This window comes from Lichenostomus cassidix, chromosome 5, assembly GCF_008360975.1.
Source record: "Lichenostomus cassidix isolate B80296 chromosome 5, HeHo_3.0, whole genome shotgun sequence".
Lineage (NCBI taxonomy): Eukaryota > Metazoa > Chordata > Aves > Passeriformes > Meliphagidae > Lichenostomus > Lichenostomus cassidix.
This window is the reverse complement of record NC_139486.1, coordinates 58229840-58249688: the sequence shown is the minus strand read 5'-3', so window position 1 is coordinate 58249688 and position 19849 is coordinate 58229840. Positions and strand designations below refer to the sequence as shown.

At 41.6% G+C, this 19849-nt stretch overlaps 1 protein-coding gene across 1 annotated transcript; it reads left to right on the top strand.

The window, feature by feature from the left end:
• Positions 1 to 13967: 13967 nt before the first annotated feature.
• FIBIN (fin bud initiation factor homolog) lies at positions 13968 to 18004 on the top strand. The gene has a single exon (XM_085063264.1). It carries the CDS (start codon positions 14272 to 14274, stop codon positions 14896 to 14898), a length of 627 nt encoding a protein of 208 aa, XP_084919390.1. The 5' UTR covers positions 13968 to 14271; the 3' UTR covers positions 14899 to 18004.
• The last annotated feature ends 1845 nt before the right edge of the window (positions 18005 to 19849 follow it).

Sequence of the window (19849 nt, the reverse complement as noted above, 5' to 3'; positions counted from 1 at the left end):
CACTAAAAAACCTAGCTTTAGCTAATCAATCTGCACACAGACTGTGGTTCTTACCTCATAGGCATTCCCATGGTGGAGATGATATGTTCAGCCTGTCGACTGCTGCTAGAAACATTTATAGTCTTCCTTATCTTCTCCTCATTATTAACTTTTATACTAAGGGCTGCCACAAAATCACTCACTTATATTAAAAGCCATATCCATCTAACAGCCATTCCTATCTAAAATCCATTCCCATCTTTGAGATAAAGTTTTCTGTCTGATTTTTCATCAAGCAAAAATCTTAAGCATGGCATGGTAGAAATACAGAATTCGGTTTAATTCAGACCTTGTGCTTGAACTTAATTCACTGCAGAAGAACCTGCTTATTGTGGTTAACTGCTCCAATTTGAAAAGAGAATCAATTCCTTCTGTCAGAGGCAAATGAGAAAATCTCATGCTCTGTCTTAGAAAAAAAGTTCATCACACCTCAGATGAGATTGCACTAGCATGTATTACACTCATCTGTTGGCTTTGTAATATGCTGTTGTAGAAAATTCAGAAATTGAAAAGGATTTTCTTATTTTGCAAAAGAAATAGGTATGTCTGTGCAGTGAACAAAGCAAAAAAGAGCGATATGGTTGCTCTTAATTTCATAATACAAAGAAGTTTGTGCTTAATTTAAAGCATTTGCTTGGAGTTAAACCCTCAGATGACCAACTTTCTGAAGGATGGGCAAGATCCATAGAGAAAGAGATCATTTACAAGCTGGAATTTTATTTCATTACTGTTTGTAAACACTAATATAAACTAAAATAATTTTCCAGGTCCTTTCAATACTGCCTCTTTAAATTTTAAAGGTCTGCTTGTCACGTCAGACTTTCAAAAGGAAGGAGCTAGGCTGGATCAGCAAGTTTGCTGTAGAGGCATTCTGTAACTATATATGGATTTAGAAAGAAACTGAGGCTATGTGAAGCTCGAATAGCAATATTTCACAGCTGAGAATTAGCAAGAACTAATTGAGCTTTTTTCTATGAATTAATACCACCAGAACTTCAAGGCAGAATAGTTTTATTCGAGAGGAATCTGAATGTGAGCCAGGTGCCCCAGTTGCCCCTTGTCCAGGCAGATGGGACTTTTCCTGCTCCCAATATCTCAGTTTTCTTAGCCCTACCAAAAAGAGCCTTGCTTGGAAACAGTGCTTGTTTTGCTGATCAGCTCTGCCCAGCACTGGAAATACATTTTCAAAGCAACACTCTGAAAGGGATCAGTTGCTTTCTGAAAATGTGGAGGACTGTTTAGACATATAATTAATGTGGTCTTGCACTGATGGAAACTTGGCCTTTCTGCTTGGAATGGCTTTGGCTAAGGGTGTGTTCTTGCTGCCTTTATTTTTTTAAAGACAGAAATGGGTTGTTATTTATCACTGAGTGAAATGGCAAGTACTATTAATATCATAGTGCTGACAAACAAAGCCTTTCCCCAGTTAGTTGTTCTTTTTTTTTCCCTCTTCCCCTGGAAATTCCTGTTCTCTTTCCATAAACAGATGCAAACAGACTAAACATTTCCTGCAAAATAAGGCAATGAGCACAAAGTAGCACTAGCAGGGTTATCTTGCTGAGGAAAAGACATATTTTATTGTATGTCTGCACTGCCAAAGCCCAAAAATTTCACCGAGATGAGAAGTTTTGTGTCAGGGTGTTCCTCTGAAGCCAATTTCAAGCTGTGCTGCATAAAGATGAATGGTATTAGGTGCAAACTGAAGAAGTAGAAGGTTTTTTTGACTCCCATCTTCCTTGCTACACCAAAATGCCATTTTTTTTGCCCTGAGACTCACAGCTACAAATCCCTTTTGTGAATATTGTTGCTGTGCTGCTGCCCTGCCCTGCCCTGCCCAGAGAGCCAAAGCCCTGCAGGAGATGGGGATGCTCTTTGGTGGCCTGAACAAGATCACTGAGCCTGCACACACCGGAATTTCTAGAATTTGTTAAGCTTAAAGAAAAAAATAGTAGTTTGGGGATTTATATCTTTGAAGGCTCTCTGAGCCTTCTGATATTGGGCAGACTCACTCTATGCTCAGCATACCAAACTGCATTCCAAATCTCGGGGCAAAGCTGAGTTTATGTCCCTGAAGCAGCTGACCTTTAAAGCAAAAATGCTTTGCAATCCCTGACGAGTGGAAGCTGCCACCAGCAAGCCAGAGACAGGCTGGGAAAACTGAACATGAGCATTCCTCAGTGCTATGAGAAGAATGATATGACCTCAGCCTGGTACTTTTTGCTCATTTGTTTTGTGCTGAATGTTTACTGAAGCTCTGTCCCTTGTAGCTGATGCTTTAAACTCAGGATTATGTTGCCTAGAGGTCTTTTTCTCCCCCTGATATTAAAAGTGTGGCTAATAGTCTAGTCTTTAGTCCTTCAGATTTTCCCTGCTTCCTATCCCAGCAGCACTGTGAAACTGCCAGCATCTAGCTAGAGCTGGCCAAATATAGGAATGACAGTAAATAAAAGAAACAAAGGAAAGGAAATGCTAGTGTTACTCTAATCTTGTGTGTCTATAGGGAATTTTATTATGCAGCTACAGATCTACAGCTTTGTTTCCTGGCATCCTGACCCATTTGATAGGGGGCATGATGTTCATTATAAATTCTTGTCTGGTTGAGCAAAAACACCAGTCCATGTGTCAGGGAATTTTCTGCCTTACTCTATAATTGTTTTAACTCTGGCAGCTAGCCCACTATTTAGCCTGAAAAGTCTGAATTTTTCCAACACATTTCACAAATTCTGTGAAATTCTGTATGGAATAAGGGGTGGAATATGATAACCACACTTGGCCAAGACAAAGCAAGACAGGAGAGAAATAAATGCAGAAGAGAGAGAAAGAGAAGAAAAGATCATCAGTTCTTAGAGCCTGTGTTGGTCCTGCCACACGGGTGGTCCAGATCTGGGCTAGTGAGACAAAGAGAAAGGGAGGAAAAAGAGAGAGGGATTGATGTACTTCCTTTAATAGTTAACCTGGTGCATGCCTCTTATGTAAACTAGATTTTTCATGCCATTTGGTCCACACCAGCCATTTCCAGCCCTCCAGGAGCTGAAGTAAGTAGTAGTTTACTAAAAAAAACAACCCCAAAGCCAGCAAACAAAACAAAACAATCAAACCCAAATGTACTAGAAAAAATCCACCCAAGAAAGTCCCTTCCACACATTATGCCACTGATGCTATGTGGAGTGAGTTGTGCTGATCACACAGCAAGCTTGAATTGGAAGCCCCAATTGCCCAGGGATCTTGGCATTCATCCCAAACTGGCCTGAAGGTTAAAATTCTGCACTGCTGTCGTGGGAGGAGGAAGAGAAGGTGACACGTGCTGAGGAAGCCTCACCATATAATCAGCTGCCAGAAAATCATAGGTGATGTACTCTTTTCACCGATGGCTCCTGAAGAAAGCTTCCATATGGAGCCCTGCCCCTACTGAGTGCACCTGCACCTGCACCTCAGCTACCTACTGAGCTGCAAGGCACTCAAGTTATTGGCCTCCAAACTGGCACTGTAAGCCTGGAAATATATAAATATACATAAACACACACACACAGAGATAGATAGATAGATAGATAGGTATAGATGATGATATAGATATAAATTATAGATATAGATTAGATATAGATATAGATAGATGATATAGATATAGATATACATATAGATATAGATAGATATAGATATAGATATAGATATAGATATACATATAAATATAGATAGATATAGATATACATATAGATATACATATAGATATAGATATATAGATTTAGATAGATGATATATAGATAGATATATAAATATAGATATAGACATAGATATAGATATAGATATAGATAGATATAGATATAGATGATATAGATGATATAGATATAGATATAGATATAGATATAGATATAGATATAGATAGATATAGATTAGATATAGATGACATAGATGATATAGATATAGATATAGATATAGATTAGAAATAGATTAGATATAGATGACATAGATATAGATAGATGTATATGTAATGAGGGGGGTGCATTGGCACAGGTTGCCAATGTGACACTCTGTGAGCATTCAAGGCCAGGTTGGACAGTGCTCTAGTTGAAGATGTCCCTGCTTGTTGCACAAGGCTTGAACTAGATGACCCTTGAAGGTCAACCCAAATCATTCCATGGTTCTATGAGATATATATAGAAGAGATTCTGCCATAGTGTTTCTAGCTGAGTGGGTGGCTAAGAATAAACTTAATGGAAAAGGTAAAAAAGATTTCATCTGTATAGCTACTGCTGTGCCCCTAAGTGATGTGCTGCACAGAGCAACTCTGTCCCTGCATGAGCTGCACATCCAGTGTCCATCCCCATGTAGCTGTGGTGCAGAAGTCACAGTTCCCCTGTGGCTAGGAGAAATTCTGTTGCCATGATCCCATTCCCAAATACAACCCACAAAAGTCAAAGCATAAAAGAACCTCCTAAATAACGTTTGCAAAATCCAGTAAGGTGAAATATGTCTGCTGATCTGTGCAAGCGTGGGAGTCTGAGCTTACATCCAAGTGTGCCTTGGGATCCAGCAAAGCTTTCAGGGAAGATTCAATATGTTCTTTTTCATGTTTGAGTGGTGTAAGTAGCAGCAACAGTGGAGTGGTTTTTCAGTAGCTGAGCTTGCTGAAAGGCAATATTTTGATTATGTTAAATAGCTGCCAGCCTCAGATGTCCAAGAATTTGAGCCTTTGATATCTTACATGGTTTTTTTTCTTGAAGAAAAATATTTAGTTAATTAAATAACTCTCCATTAAATAAATTTCAAAAATACTCTTTCCTGACACGTTCTCTTTGATCTGTACTAATTTGCAAGTATATCTGTCCCATACTTGTTTTCTCATCTTCACAGTTGTTGTTAGAAAACGTTATTTTCACTTCTTTCTGGTTTCTTCTAGTTTTTTCTGATATGGTCAGCCTCTAGTATTACATGTGTTTTAAAGAGGTAAGACAGAATTTCTGCAATTACTTTGTGTGTTACCCATAAATTGACTGGTATAGTTATGGAAGTACACAACAATTAGTGGGAAAGGGAGGAAGGGCTGAGATGCCTCAAAGGGACATGTGGCCAACCCATTTCCCAGAGCTCCCCTCAGGAGATCATCCATGAAAAAAGTCTGAAACTTTTTGACTCACTTGGGTGAGCCTACAGTTGGGATGTCTGTACAGAAAACATCTGCATCCTGCCCTGTCTTGTGAGGACAGCATGTGCTTTGGGACTGTAACTAGTCCTGCTGAGTTTGGTGGGACATGAGCACAGTTAAATATAGACAGGAATGTTTCCTTCAGCCTGAATCTGTCTAAAAGCACAGATGGAAATGGACTCCAGTTGCACTAGGGAAGGGTTAGATTGGGAATGGGAAAAAAAAATTTCCCCAAAAGGCTTGTCAAGCACTGGAACAGGCTGCCCAGGGGAAAGGTGGAGTCACCCACCATCTCTGGGGTGTTGAAAAGCCATGCCCATGTGGCACTATGTTGCCTGCTGAGATTTTCTCTGCCACTCTCTCTTTTTAAGATGCAGATGTCCTGATGGTTTTCATGGCTGATGGGCAGGTGATGAGTGCTGAAGAGCTCCTGTTTTGGGTTTGTCACAGCATCACAGAAAGGTGTGCTGGCTGCTCTCTAAAGCTCTGGTGGCTAAGGCTACCTAATTTCAAATCTCCCACCAGCTCTGGCATGTACCAGCTTCCTCTACAGAGTGATCTTCAAGATCCTGAGTTGTCCCTAATCAAATCATACCACTAATTCTTTGAAAATGGTTGATAAATAGCACAATTATTAAGTGCCAACACTTTTGCACACCTCATCAGAAAAAAAACCTCTGCTGAGAACATGTATTAGAAAGATTCTTTGCCATGGTGATTTTTCTCATGTGACAACATTGTCCCAAGGCTACCTGTTAAATACCAATAATTAGCTGGTGGTCAGAAAGAACTGATAAAAAGCACTCTGCAGGCTGTAATTTGATTAACAACTTCTTTTTTTCTAAATCATCTGGAATTAACACAGCCAACAATCTAGGAATTACAAGTCATATCTGGAAATGCCTAACATTTCTGGAAGATTATGTTAACAGAAAAGAAAAGAATGTTTCCTGTATTATTCATTGTGCTAATTCCCAGATTACTAGCAGGGTCCCCTGCTAAAAAAAAAAAAAAAAAAAAGAGGAAAAGAGAAAAAAAGAAAAGGCTACTGTTTGCAAATAATTTGTAAGTAAGCCAAGTGCAAGCAAGCTAGTTACAACATACAGCAAAATATTTCCACAATCCATGCTTGACAGTGCTCCATCAAAAGCATGAGCAATGTCCCCATCACTTTCAACAAGAGCTAGAGAGTGAGAGTTTAGAAATGCAGCCCTTGGGATCTCTAAGTAGTTAGTTTCTCCATTAATGCTGAAGCATGGTCAGACTCCTAATCCTTCTCTGTCACTGCAGCAGAAGCAATAAATGTCCAGATGCCATTCTCAGAGCCATGCTCACATTCTTGGCAGTGAATTAAGAGCAAAAAAGGATCAGCTCCTGCTATTCCCTCTGTCTGGCCACTGCTGATGCCCCTGCAGATTTAATACTGGAAACTTGCTTACACGGGGTGATCCTTGGGAGAAGAGCAGGAGGGGAAGGAGAGGCAACCCTCTAGCTGTAGAGAGACTCCCTTTGCTCTCAAGGCTGCTGGAAGTTGTTCAGCCTGGAAAAGAGAAGGCTCTGGGACCTTAGAGCCCCTTCCACTGCCTAAAGGGGGCTACAAGAAAGGTGGAGACCAACTTTTTAGCAAGGCCTGTTGTAACAGGACAAGAGATAATGGTTTTAAAAGAGAGTATGTCTAGAATGGATACAAGGAATAAATATTTTACAATGACAGTGGGGAAAGACTTGTGCAAGTTGCCCAGTGAGGTGGTGGATGCCCCATCCCTGGAAATATTCAAACTCAGGCTGAATGAAGCTCCATCTAGTTGAAGATGCTCCTGCTCATTGCAGCAGGGAGGTTGGACAAAATGACTTTTAAAAGTCCCCTCTAACCCAAATTACTGTATGATAGACATTTAACCCATGGAGGTGTACTGCAGGGTACTCTTGTGAAGAGGATGGGCTGCCATGTTCTGCCAGACACTTCTTGGTTTTCAATACACCCTCTTAATTTTAATTTCAGTCAGTTGTCACAGCATTGCTTTGGTTTTGCTGAACCTTCTCGGGGCTCTGAATAGGAAATTGTTTAAACTCCTCCAAAGCTGCTTACAGTGAAACAGCAGCATTTATTCTGTTACTAGAGGGAATCTGTTCTTCTTCGTTCTTCTGTGGGTTGGGGCACTGAGATCCTTTAGCATATTGACACTCAGACATCACCTATCTAATCTTGTAGGAAACCTTTCCAAATTTGCCAAGCAACTGCTGCCTCAGACTTTCCAGCACCCAGAAAGGACACTGCCTAGGGAAATCTTGCACAGATTGTCCAGCTGTAAACCACAGGAGGTTAAAGAACCTGAACAAACTGATATTGACGCTGGAATGACTTCTGCCTTTTTTTCTTTTATTTATTCTCTGTTTTTTGCACGTATATTAGTACCTTCCCAATACTTTTTCCTACCCTTTTCCCCGGACAGAAGGACAAACCATATTCCCCAAGCAGCTCCAAGCCCTCAGGGGTACAAGGCTCCTCTCCTATCTTGGTTCTTCCTGGGAACCAAGGTTGAGAACAAGGTCTTCAAGACATATTTTCATTAAAAAGTCCAGCTAGCACCAAGGGGGAGGTGGGCTCCAGAGAAGGGGTTTGACCTGGGGGAAATTGCATCACCACTTGTCCTCCTAATTGGTGCTGTTTATCAATTATGCTAATTTCCTAAAAGCTATCCAGCTGCATTCACCCCTGTGGGGTTTGGGCTTTTGTAGATATTCTTCCATAACTGCCCCTGGAGCTCCAATCAAGATCCACTTTTTTATTACCTCCTACACTGAAATTATCTCAAGTTTCATTTCTGGGTTGAAAAAGGCATCAACATGTGAGACCAAACATGGTGTTCAGAAGCTGTGAGTGAGTCTTTCTCATCCCAGGCAACCAAACTGGAGGAGCTCTAATATCTCCTGAGCCTAAATTAGCCCCAAATTTTAATCACAGGACTTTGCTTCTTGACCACAAATGCAGAAGCAGGCAGGTCATGTTCCTGCAGCCCTGGGGAGCTCCCCTTGCACTGTGGCTCAGTCAGGGCAAACAGCCACTCTGGGGCTCCAGCTCAAGCAAGTTCCACCAGCATCCATTGCATCCTCTGAAGAGCCACAAGGAAATAACCTCGAATGCCAGCTCCTGAGCCGTGCCATTCCAAATAAAAGTCATAAATTGCAGGAGGAGGTATAAATTCCATCCTGACGTTCTGCCCCAGCCCCAGGCACGGGAGAATAACTCTCTGTTCAGGCTGCTGAATGAGTGCTCTGTGTGCACTGAGTCATTAAAACCTGGGGAACAGTCAACCATGGCTGCACAAAAATAAATATACAGCTGACTGTAAGTAATTCCTTCACCTGCTTTTTCAAGTAGCGTTTTATAAAGATGTTTGTTAAAGGGAATGCTGGTTTTGGGTTGTTTTTTTTTTTTTTTTAACATGGAGATTTTGGGATATTTGAATTGAAACCATATGCCTGGGTTTACGCTGCTCAAATGCAAAGGCTGACTAGTTTTAAATTCAATACACTGTTAAAAACACCTAAATAAAAGTCTGAGCGAATGTGTTAGGATACAAAAAGGACATTCTTCAACTCCTAGAAAACAGATCTGGGAACACAAGTGAATTTTACTATAGAAGCATGGGGAGTTTATTCTTTTTATGCTACAATTGGAAAGTCATGGCTAAGAGGCGATTAAACCAGTTAAACCCTATGAATTTTTTGACATTTTCCATATTATCTTACTTTTATCTGCACAGAAGATACTATTCCATATATTCCATTTTTACCTGAGGCAGGAAGGCTAATCCCTTGTGGAGACATGTTTAATAAAACTACATGCAGTTGGTTAGCCTAACCAGGCAGCCTCCCCCTCTAAATTCATGAGCAAAGACCTTCAAAGATTAGTGAGAAGAGGAAATTTGATGACTAACCAACAGAAATGTGTCAGGATCTAGCTTTTATTCATGAATTCATCCCTGATCTTAATACATAAGATTATGTGTATGAAGCAGAAAAGAACATCTTTTAAAGGTGGTAAAACTGGAAATTCTTTAGTGTGTTTAAATTGTTGGGGAATCGACCTAGAGAACAGACCTGATGAAATCCAGCTTTCAGAAAATTTATGTTCTCAAGACACTGCCTCAAATGAACACATTAGATCACAGGTCTACAAATCCTGAGAAACTGTATAAATGGATTAATCCCATTAGAAATGACATCAACATTTCCCCACCAGGCTCTCCTAGGTTTCTTCCAAGGCTTTTATTTAAATTCTTTGGTACCCCTGCCTGGGAAGGACATGTCAGATTGTAAGCTTTCTCTATTTAGTGAGACAGAGAGAGAAGGAAAAAGAAAATTTGGGGGGCTTAAAATTTTATCTTACTGCTAACAGGTTAGATGGAAGGAGAAAGCATTTTTCATGAATGATTAGTGAACTATGTTCCTGTAACAACTATGTTCTGTATGTTTCCACATGCAGCCTTTTCATGCTTACAAAGAACATTAAAAATAACAGTGAAAGGTTTGAAAATCAAATCAACATGTTAAAAGCATGATATGCTGTCTCTGTAACAAACCACATTCACAGAAATTGGAAAACTTCTCCATGTGCTGGCCAGTGATGATGTTTTTTACATGTTTTCATTTCCACTGAGGAGGTGTTATTATTTCCACTTCAGGAACCTTGCTGAAGAGATGCTAGCAATATCCCTTTTGGGGCTCGAGGTTTTTCATCAGCAGACAGAAACTGCACTGCTAAAATATCAGTGCATATTCATCCTGCTTCAACTCTCTTTTAACCTTTTCCCTCCTTAGGAAGCATCCAGATGCATCACTTAGCTTTATAAAAATAAACTGTGCATAGTGTCAATTTTCTCCTTTAAGGAAATTATATTTCCAGAAAGTAAACCAGCATCCACTACAGAGATGAGCTGTGGTAAAATCTTTTTCTGTGCTTTTTTGCCAAGGCCAAGCTCATTTTGGCATTGGCTAAAGCTGGTGGGTTCAATATTACTTGCATGCTCTTCTGAGACAACCAGCCTGACAGACCTTTTCCATTAGTTGTATTCACATTCAGCCTCATCCCCAATCTTTCTAGAGCTTCTTGTGTTTTTGGAGTTTGGTTTTCTGTACTGCTTATCCAAGACAGAGCAGTGCTGATGGACTCAGAACTCTGTGCCCAGACACAGATAGAGTTTCAGCCTGAAGTCTGTGAAGGAGAAAAGGGTTATCAGAATCAGTTAGCTGAAACAAGCTAACAATAAAGTTGTTTTCTGTACAAGTTTGTTTTTGAGATATCTGTTGGTCAGCTGTTCCAGTTCTGAACTAAATATGCCTTTCTGAGAAGTCCAAAATTTTGGTGAAACCCCAGACATCCTTCTGGTCCTGAAACATTCAGGATGGTTTGTGCTTTAGCAAACTGATTCTGAATTTCTGTTGTATTGCAAACTTGTACTGAATGAATACTAAATGCGTTATAAAAGCTTCATTATTTTTTTTTAGAAAAAGCTTTTTTTTTAACTCTACAGAATTTCTGGTATGTTCATATGGCAATTTTCCTACAAAAACCCCTGGCGTTACTCTTTCATGAACTATTTCATGCTCACATTTGGGCATTTAGCACTGCAGCCTGCGATTAGAAATTACATTCACATACTTGTTCATCTCGGGTTTAAACAAGGTTTCTTTATGTAAAGCCATAAAACAGTTCATAGGAGGAAAACAGAAGCCAGTAGTCAGAAAACATTTATACCCTAAAGCCTGTGGGGCCTTTAGGACCACATAACACATGTCTGTTCTCCAAATTAATGCCCATTTGCATCTGAAATATTCTGATGCTGCAAAGTTTACCATGGTCTGCCACAGGAATAGCAACTACCTGTGAGCCAAAAACCAAAGATGAAGCCTAGTTTGCAGAGGAAGATGTGTGCAACTGTCTCCTGAAATCCAGTGCTGAGCTGTGCAGTTGCCAGCAGTTTATAGGCAATTTCTGGGCTGGAGGCTGATTTCAATGCTGTTGCAGAAGAGGTTATGCAGAGTAAATTCTACAACTCTTTATAGTACTTTAAACTAATGTTGTTCAGTGGAAAAAACAATAGCTTTACCATAGCAGAGTAGATCATGCCAAGTATTTGTAAGACAGCAGCATCAGTATGCTGCTTTATTTTTGCTTCCAGTACTTTCCCCTCATTTATACAGAAGGAACTTTTAAATGCTTTAGCAGGCATGGAGGGTAAAATACTGAAATCAACAGGTCTTTTGTCAATGGCAGGGTTTGAATGAGAGCCTTCATGGAAACATGCCACCAGGAAGATCTGTTTCTTGGATGCATCCCAAAAGCTCCTCAGATATCTGATGTCATGCAACTACCCCTAGGGACTCCAAATAGAAAATGCAACATTCAGCAGAAAAACGGCTTGCTTTGCTGGTTCTTTGCAGCCCAGGTTTCTGATATTCCTGAGAAATTACCTTCAGTTTTATTGCCCTCTGAACTTCCAGCTATTGCCAGAAATGACTTTAGGAAATTCTACACTGGTTGGTTTTTATGTTGTTACTTCAGCCTTTGCTGTGGTGCTCCTGCTGCTGCTAGCTGGGATGAAAATTTCCAACCCTTCAGCTCAAGTCTTGATAGGTAAAGGTAGTTGTTACTTTCCTTGCCTGTCTTTCAGAAAAAAAAATAACTTGATTTTCATCTGTATGCACATGATTTCATGGACAGTTTAAGGATATTCATATTAGATTTTCTCATTGCAGTCTTAAGATTTTTGTCTTTTAGGTGTGATTTTGGGATGAATAATGGCTACTCATTCACAGTCTGGTTCTGTCAGTGGGAGCCTTCATCCTTTTCACTGTTTGATGCTTTTCAGTTAAAACTTAGAATTCTGTTGTTTGTAATCCTGACCCATAACAGGTATTGCCTTGGAGCAGGCTGTTGTGTATCTTCCATCAAGTTCCAGTTTTTGCCAAAGCTGTGCCAGCTGAGTCACTAAGACTGCCAATCCTGAATTGCAGACTTCCTTCAAAAGCAGACATTCCAAGTGTGTTACTTGGGGCGAGCCTGCTTGGATATCAAATTTAAATTAAACCCGGATAATGCACATTGGATTGAAACCAGCAGTGGCAGGGAGTCAGCTGCTGCAGCAGGGAACAGCACACACCTCTAAATGCACAAAGAGACAAAATATTTACTAAGGCTGGTTTTTATTTGGTTTTTTTTACTCTCTGTGGCACTGGTGAAAGCATAACCATGCTGACAGAGCTACAGCTGGGTGATTTCTGGTGCAGTAGTTGGATGAAGAGACCTCAAAACTGGATCCACTACAACCCAAGTACCAATCAGACCAGCTGGCTGTCAGTAACACCAGTCTGGGTGGAAATGGATGGAGATAATGTACTATGATGGGCAAAGAATTGGGATCCAAAAAAGCATTAGGTGAAACAAGACCATCCTGGGAATAGATTTGTTTCAAGGAGCTCCTGTTGGCTAACACAGACCGAGGACACATACCAAACAGCCTCAGCTGTGTCAGCTTCCAACATTTTATAGAAAGCTGAAGCACCGTACCCAAGCCTAATGCAACATATTTATGAGTATTTTGTGAACTTAAGTACGAATTTACAGTGTTTTCAGATGAGTGGAGTGCTTCTGTTACAATAGCTTGTCTGGCCTGGCTTTTTGAGAGGAAGTTGCCTGGACACTGAAGTATTGCTTATCTTGAGGTGTATGTGTTTGTGATCTCAGATGACTCCAGAACCTGCAGAGAATACTTTAAATCAATTCAGTAAGTGAAGGCTTCAGTTATTGCTCTTGCTGTCTCTGGTTAGTTTTTTGTCGGTCGTCTGACCGGTTGGTTTATTTTTTGGTTTTGTTTCTTGGTGTCAGTCTTACGACCTTCTGTGCTTATGTAAAGTGCTTCAGTAGGCTCTGAAGTCGATATCACAGGGTTATCATGAAATATTGAAGGCCACACTGAAGTGACAGCACACACTCTGTAGCTCTGTGTCTGATTTTAAAGAGGCTTTATAGAGGCAATATAAATATTCCTCTATATTCCATGTAAATCTCCCACCAACAGCAGCAAGAGTTTCAGCTCTGGGTGACTGCAGGATTTGCTATCATCTCTGCTAGGTGGTGATTTTTTCCATGAAAGAGGAAAGGTGATGTGAAAGAAGTTGGTAACTTCACAGACTCTTTCTTTTTGTGATCTCACCTTGATTTAACAACTCAAAAATTGTATAGACAGATTTTCAGGAGTTGCATACATGGTTCAACTGTGCTGCTCAATACTGCCACTAGATTCACCCACAACATTGTTTCATGAAAAAGAAACACTTCTTACAAAGGTCAGCCCCATAGGATGCACTGTAATGGGGTTTTACTCGAACGCCTGTGACATTTTGTTTAAGAACAATTTTTTGGTATCTTTTTCCCATCTCACCCTATCAAGGCTTATTGTTTTACACTTTACACCCATTCCTGCATCTTCTTCCCTTCCAAATTTTCGATCAGTCACAAACTCCGTAGCCTGGAGCAGCTTGCAGAAGTCCCTGTGTCACAAGCCCAGGTTTGAGCTGCCCTGCTCATCAGGCTGCTAGCAAAGCAGTGATTCCTAACGGGAACAGGAGCAGAGCGGAGCAACCTCAGTCTCGGGGCTTTTCTTCGCCGAGAGCACGAAGGTGTAGCGCATCCCTCCCTCCCTCCCTCCCTCCGTGCCTCCCGGGGGCGAGGCGGGGCGGTGCTGGGGGGCTGTGGCCGCTGCCCGGGGCGGTGCTCGGGGGGCTGTGGCCGCTGCCCGGGGCGGGGGGCGGCTCTGCTCTGCTCTGCTCTGCTCTGCTCTGCCCTGCCCTGCCCGGCTCGGCTCGGCTCGGCTCGGCGCCGCTTCCTTCCCCTCACTGGGGCTGCCCGGCTTTTAAGGGCGGTGCGGCAGAGCCAGCCCACATCTCCGGCAGCGCTCCGGCCGTGCTGCAGCGGAGCGGGGACAGCCGCGCCGGGGACAGCCGCGCCGGGGACAGCCGCGCCGGGGACAGCAGCGCCGGGACACCGATGGGGCGCGGGCGGCCCTAAGGCTGCCCTCGGCCGCAGCATGCCGAGCCCTCTGCGCCTGCTGCTGGGGCTGCTGGGGCTCTGCAGCCTCTGCCGCGGCTACTTCGAGGGGCCGCTGTACCCCGAGATGTCCAACGGCACGCTGCACCACTACTTCGTGCCCGACGGCGACTACGAGGAGAACGACGACCCCGAGCGCTGCCAGCTGCTGTTCCGGCTGAGCGAGCAGCGGCGGTGCGGCGCGGCGGCGGCGGGCGGCGGGCTCAGCCTGCGGGAGGAGCTCACCGTGCTGGGCCGGCAGGTGGAGGACGCGGGCCGGGTGCTGGAGGGCATCGGCAGGAGCATCTCCTACGACCTGGACGGCGAGGAGAGCTACGGCGCCTACCTGCGCCGCGAGTCCGCGCAGATCAGCGACGCCTACTCCAGCTCGGACCGCTCGCTGAGCGAGCTGGAGGGCAAATTCCGGCAGGGGCAGGAGCAGGGCGGCCGGGAGGAGTCCCGCCTGGGCGACAGCTTCCTGGGGCTGCTGCTGCACGCCCGAGCGCTGCTCCGAGAGACGCGCCACGTCTCCAGCGGGCTGCGCGACAAGTACGACCTGCTGGCGCTCACGGTGCGCAGCCACGGCGCTCGGCTCAGCCGCCTCAAGAACGACTATCTGCGAGCCTGACAGCGCAGCCTGCCCCAGCCGAGCCCCGCCGGGTGACACTGGGACACCCAGCCAGCCCCCCCGGAAGGGACAGACCCGGAGCGACAGACCCTAAGGTGGGGAAAGAGCTCCGAGATGGTCAAGTCCAGCCTGTGAGTGAATACCGCCGTGCCCACCGAACCGGGTTGAGAATTGCCACCTGTATACCCATCTTTGAACACTTCCAGGGATAGTGACTCGGCCAAAACGCATTCTTCTTCGTGGGAAAGCCTTATTTATTTTATTTTGCTTTCTAAACAAATAGCACAGTTCTATAAACCGGGAGGTTCGAGGTATGTTTGAGTTCATGTCCCGTATGCAAAAATCTGCCCTCTGTTACATCATTCATCTTCGGTTGCAAAGTGCAGTAAGCTGTCTCATCTTTGATTCCCTGTTTTGTTTTTATCTCACCTGTTCTGCCGTGGCTCACCTGCCCTGTAGCTGAAGTGAGGTGCTGGCCAGCTCCTTCCACACTCCTGTGTAGCAAATGCTTAAATCGCTTTTGTTGTTAGCCCTTCAGGGTCAAACCTCTGGCCCTTTATTAGCTTTCTTTGTAATGATATGTATTCTGTTCACGTTAAACGTTGTTCCACTACATAAAGCTGTGATTTTCATTTCTGTTTGGAAAAGATGGGAACTATTCTGGCAGGATTTGTACTTCCAGGCTTGCTTATCTGTGACTCTAAGCTATCGTAACCCTAAGAACCAGCCAAAAAGGCTTATGTCAGACCCTGGGAATGCTGGTGGAGATTTTTATAGCAAAAAAGAATGAGCCCTAGTGGTGATTAGAGTTTTGGATCCCAGATTTGAGAGCCAGGAGCACGTTTCTAAAGCAGACTAAAAGGTTATGTCTGTGCCAGCACAGTGACTTTTCTTGCTGGTGGCTTTGTACTTTTGCTAGCTAAGCTATTAATAAAACTATTTGAGGTCCCAGACAATAGCAAAAGTGCCTAGTGGGAAGGAGGGTGGGGATTATTTGGGTTTTTAGACTCATTGCTATTTAACTGACAGTTTGGGGTAATGTGGCTGTTAGGTTACAGATACTGCAGGCAGATCAAATGTTTGGATGAAAAAAGTTCATTGGTTGTTTTAATAAATATTTGAAAACAGTGTTAAAGTACGTTTTTGTTATTAGTGTCTGACATGCTCTTAATTTTAAAACACTCTGTTGAAATGTGTCTTTTCAGCAAAAAATTGCAAGTGTATAGCCCCTGCCAAGTGAAATAACTTGCTTTGTAGTAAAAACAAATAAAAATTTACAGACTCATGAGGTAAGCAAGTTTCATTACAAGCAACAATACAGAATGGCTTTTAGGGCAGACTTTTTTGAATTTGTAAGCCTTTTTAAGCTCATAGCAACCTCAGGGTGCTGGAAGAGAAGCTGATGCACCTTTGAGGTCTGTTCTTGTCCAGCCTGCTCCATTCAGGTATTCTCCAGCCTGCAAACCATCCGGTGGGTAAGTTCCTCAGCAGTGCCCTGGGAGCAGCTGGAGTGCTGAAGACATCAGGAAAATCTCCTGAGGGGAGATACTCACAGAACCAGACAGCTCATTTCACTGAAGGCAGCGAAGTGAAGCCTACTAGCAAGATGATTTAGGTTTCACTTTGAATTTTGAAGTCCTCAGTATCTTTAAAGGTTTGCTGAAAAGAAAAAAAAAAAAAGAAACATTTTATTGGTTGCCTCTGGTGGAACCACCCTGTTATTTTCCTGTTGTCAAGTTAGAAAGTATGACAACTTCTAGCTCTTAAAAATTAATTTATTTGTGATCCTTTCCTTGCCACTAGGGATGGATGGCATGACACAAGAGTGAGCTGAGTAACTGAGTCTTTTCTGCTCACTATCTCAGCAAACCATGTAGCATTTCTGGGCTGGACCAATCTCCAGAAGTGCCTGAGAGCAGTGTCCCCCAAAGATGTCATGCAGTTCCATGAGAACATTGCCCAGAGGTTTCTTAAAGCAAGTTTTAGTCTCTGTTTACCAGCTGTGAGTCATTGGCTATAACATGAAGTGTAAACATCAGTAAATAAACTAAAATGGCATCACCATGCTATTTTTTTTAGGCATATGAGAGCAGTATTCAAATCCTAATAGAAAAACAGTAGTAGTAGTAGTAGTAATAGTGTAAAACACAGCTTCTTGAATATGCTATAAGTAATATTACTTTTTTGACTATTCTATTTGCAAACTTTTCATCAGGGTGAAACTGTTCCAGTTATAAAAGATTAAATGTTTGCAGGATGCCTGCTTTTCAAAGCAGGAGATGTGTGTGTATTTACAGAGTAACTCATTCCACTCAATGCCATGTAAATTGTTACCCAATGAAACAAAACTATGGTATTTTATAATCCACACTCATGTTTCATAAAGATGAATTTCTGACACTTCTTTATGTTTCAGTAAAATACAAACATTTTTATATTTGAAATATGGCAGAATTCTGATTTTATTTCAGTAGCATTGATTTTGAAAAGTTTGAAATGTTTCTTTATAAAGAAAATGAAAATATCTGAGTCTGGTCTGTGTATAAGTTCACACATTTAATAAAAATGGTCAATCTTATGTGGATTTGATGAAGCCAATACAAAAGTCTTTTAGGACATTTAAATCTACTAGAATTTAATTTACATCGTTTTGGCATCCAAATGGCACTTTTGGATGCAATTTCCAGTTTCTCAGGTTGACTTACCCAGGACCATCCTCACTAAGAGAAGTCAAGTGAAGCTTTCAAAAACTTGTTGAGCCTCTAAAAAACCATCTGGGTGCCAAGCTGGGGTGTGTGAACTGTGTGAAGCTAAATTGTTGCTCCTACAGGTTGTAATGTACTCAGATGCAGTTTGGCAAGATGTGAACCTCAGAGGCAAAAAATACACTAGAAAAACCTTGTGAGCTATAGAGCTCTGGTTATAATCTTGTCTAGAAAGTGTGTATTTTGGGGAGAAATTCTATGGGATGTGTCTATTACTGTTGCTGTGGCTGTTTATTTGGATGGTCTTCATGGTACTTTACCAGCTTCTTGCTCATTTTTATGGAATATCAATTTTGTAATTATTAAAGAAATTTCCAGGTAATGAAATTTTCCTGAAGTAATCCTGTGGTTTCAAAGTCTGTCATTTTTCTGTCTTTTAAAATGTATTTTTCCTCACAGTTCATTGGGGAATTTATTTGTTTTTTATTACCTCGATTTTTTTCAGTGAGCCATTAGCAAAAAATTGTTCAATTTGTGGGTTTGTACTTCATTCCTATAGTATGTGAAACCGGCAAAAAAACCTGAGTGTGCTACGTGCCTCTTAAAAAAGCTGTTATTAGAACATATGTGTATAAAAAGACTCAAACTGCTTATTTTATTCCCTTCATTGAGTTGTCATCCTGCCTACAAGATCAATTTATAACTGGAAAGGGCAGCATTTAATGACTAATTCCCTAACAAGGAAAACATATGGTCTCCATAACCATTCCATTTTTAATGATGTGGCTTGGACAGAGCCATTCACGTCTGCACAGAGTCATTCCTCCTTGAAAACTGCCTTACCTTGGGGAGGTATTGCTGGCAGTCTGCAGCATGCCATTAACATTCTTTCATAAGAAAAGACAATGCCAAGAGTATCATATTTGCTCAAATTACAACCTGCCTTAGGCTGTGTACACCCCTTTGAAATGCTTAGAAACTGTCTGTATAGTTCCTATTATTGTGTTGTTTATGTCTGAACTTTTTTTGGGGGGTGAGGGAGGAAAATCAGAGGGAGGAAAGTGATTAGAGAAGGTTGGTTTAGGGAAGAGATTCATTATCCAGTGCTAGATAATGTGAAGTGTGTGCTGACCAAAAAAAGCTATGTACTTCCATCATATTTTCCATATATTTTCCACTCTGCAAATTTTTCCCTTTGACAGGAGTTACCAACATAGAGTAGTTTTAGTGTTATAGTAGAGATTTGTTATTATTAATACTAGTAGTTTGGTATTACATATTTGGTATATAGTGTAAATACTAACAGTTTGGACACTTCAAACTGCAAAATGGCGTTTGCTGTCTACTTGTTATCTCTTCTCAAAAATAATGTGACTATGATTTTCAATTTAGTGTTAGGCTTTAATCCACAACACTTAATTCAGTGGACTTTTAGGTTCTCAGCTGAATTTATCTAAGACCTTGTAATGTCTTTTCCTTCCTTAAAGAATTCTTTCATTTACACTTTCTGTGTGGACAGCATCTTGGTTGATGAAGAGCAGTCAATTTTTCTTCATAGAAGGCTTTGTCCTTTTTTAATTAATATGATTTTGTTTCTAACTTAATGTAATTCATCTGAGATTTGTATTAAAAATCAGAAAAATACGAATGCATATGTTAAATATCTTGCAAATTGTTTTTACGTTTTCATGCTTTCTGACAATGTAATGCACTTTTTACTCTGGATTCCAACAGAGGCATAACAAAATGCAAGCTAATTCATAACTGGATCAACACATAAGTTAGGATGCTATTAAGCTTGTGACTTTAAATAATGTCTCACATACTCTCTGATTTCAGAAGAGTAACCCTAGAAAATAAAGAGTGAATGAACAAGAGGTAAACCTCACAGAGATTTTTTTCCTCATATGAGTGCAGAGGAATTAATCTGACTGTGCACATCAAGAATGAACTGAAGTTCACCATGTGCTCATTTACCCTAGAAGCTAGTTTGCAGCCAGGTCCAGTTTTTATTTCTAACACTTATATTTCCATGGCAATTAGGTTTTTCAAAAAAACAAGCCTTGTGCTTCTTATATATTGATTTGTAGCTCCTATCCTAATCATTTCTCCATTGGATCTGATTCCACAGCCATATGCAGGCTGCACAGTTTTATTTACTTGCACATCTCACTGACTTTAATAGTAATTCCTCTGCATTTCCCAGCTGTATTTCAGTCTGCCCCACTGCACATTCAGAGCCCACA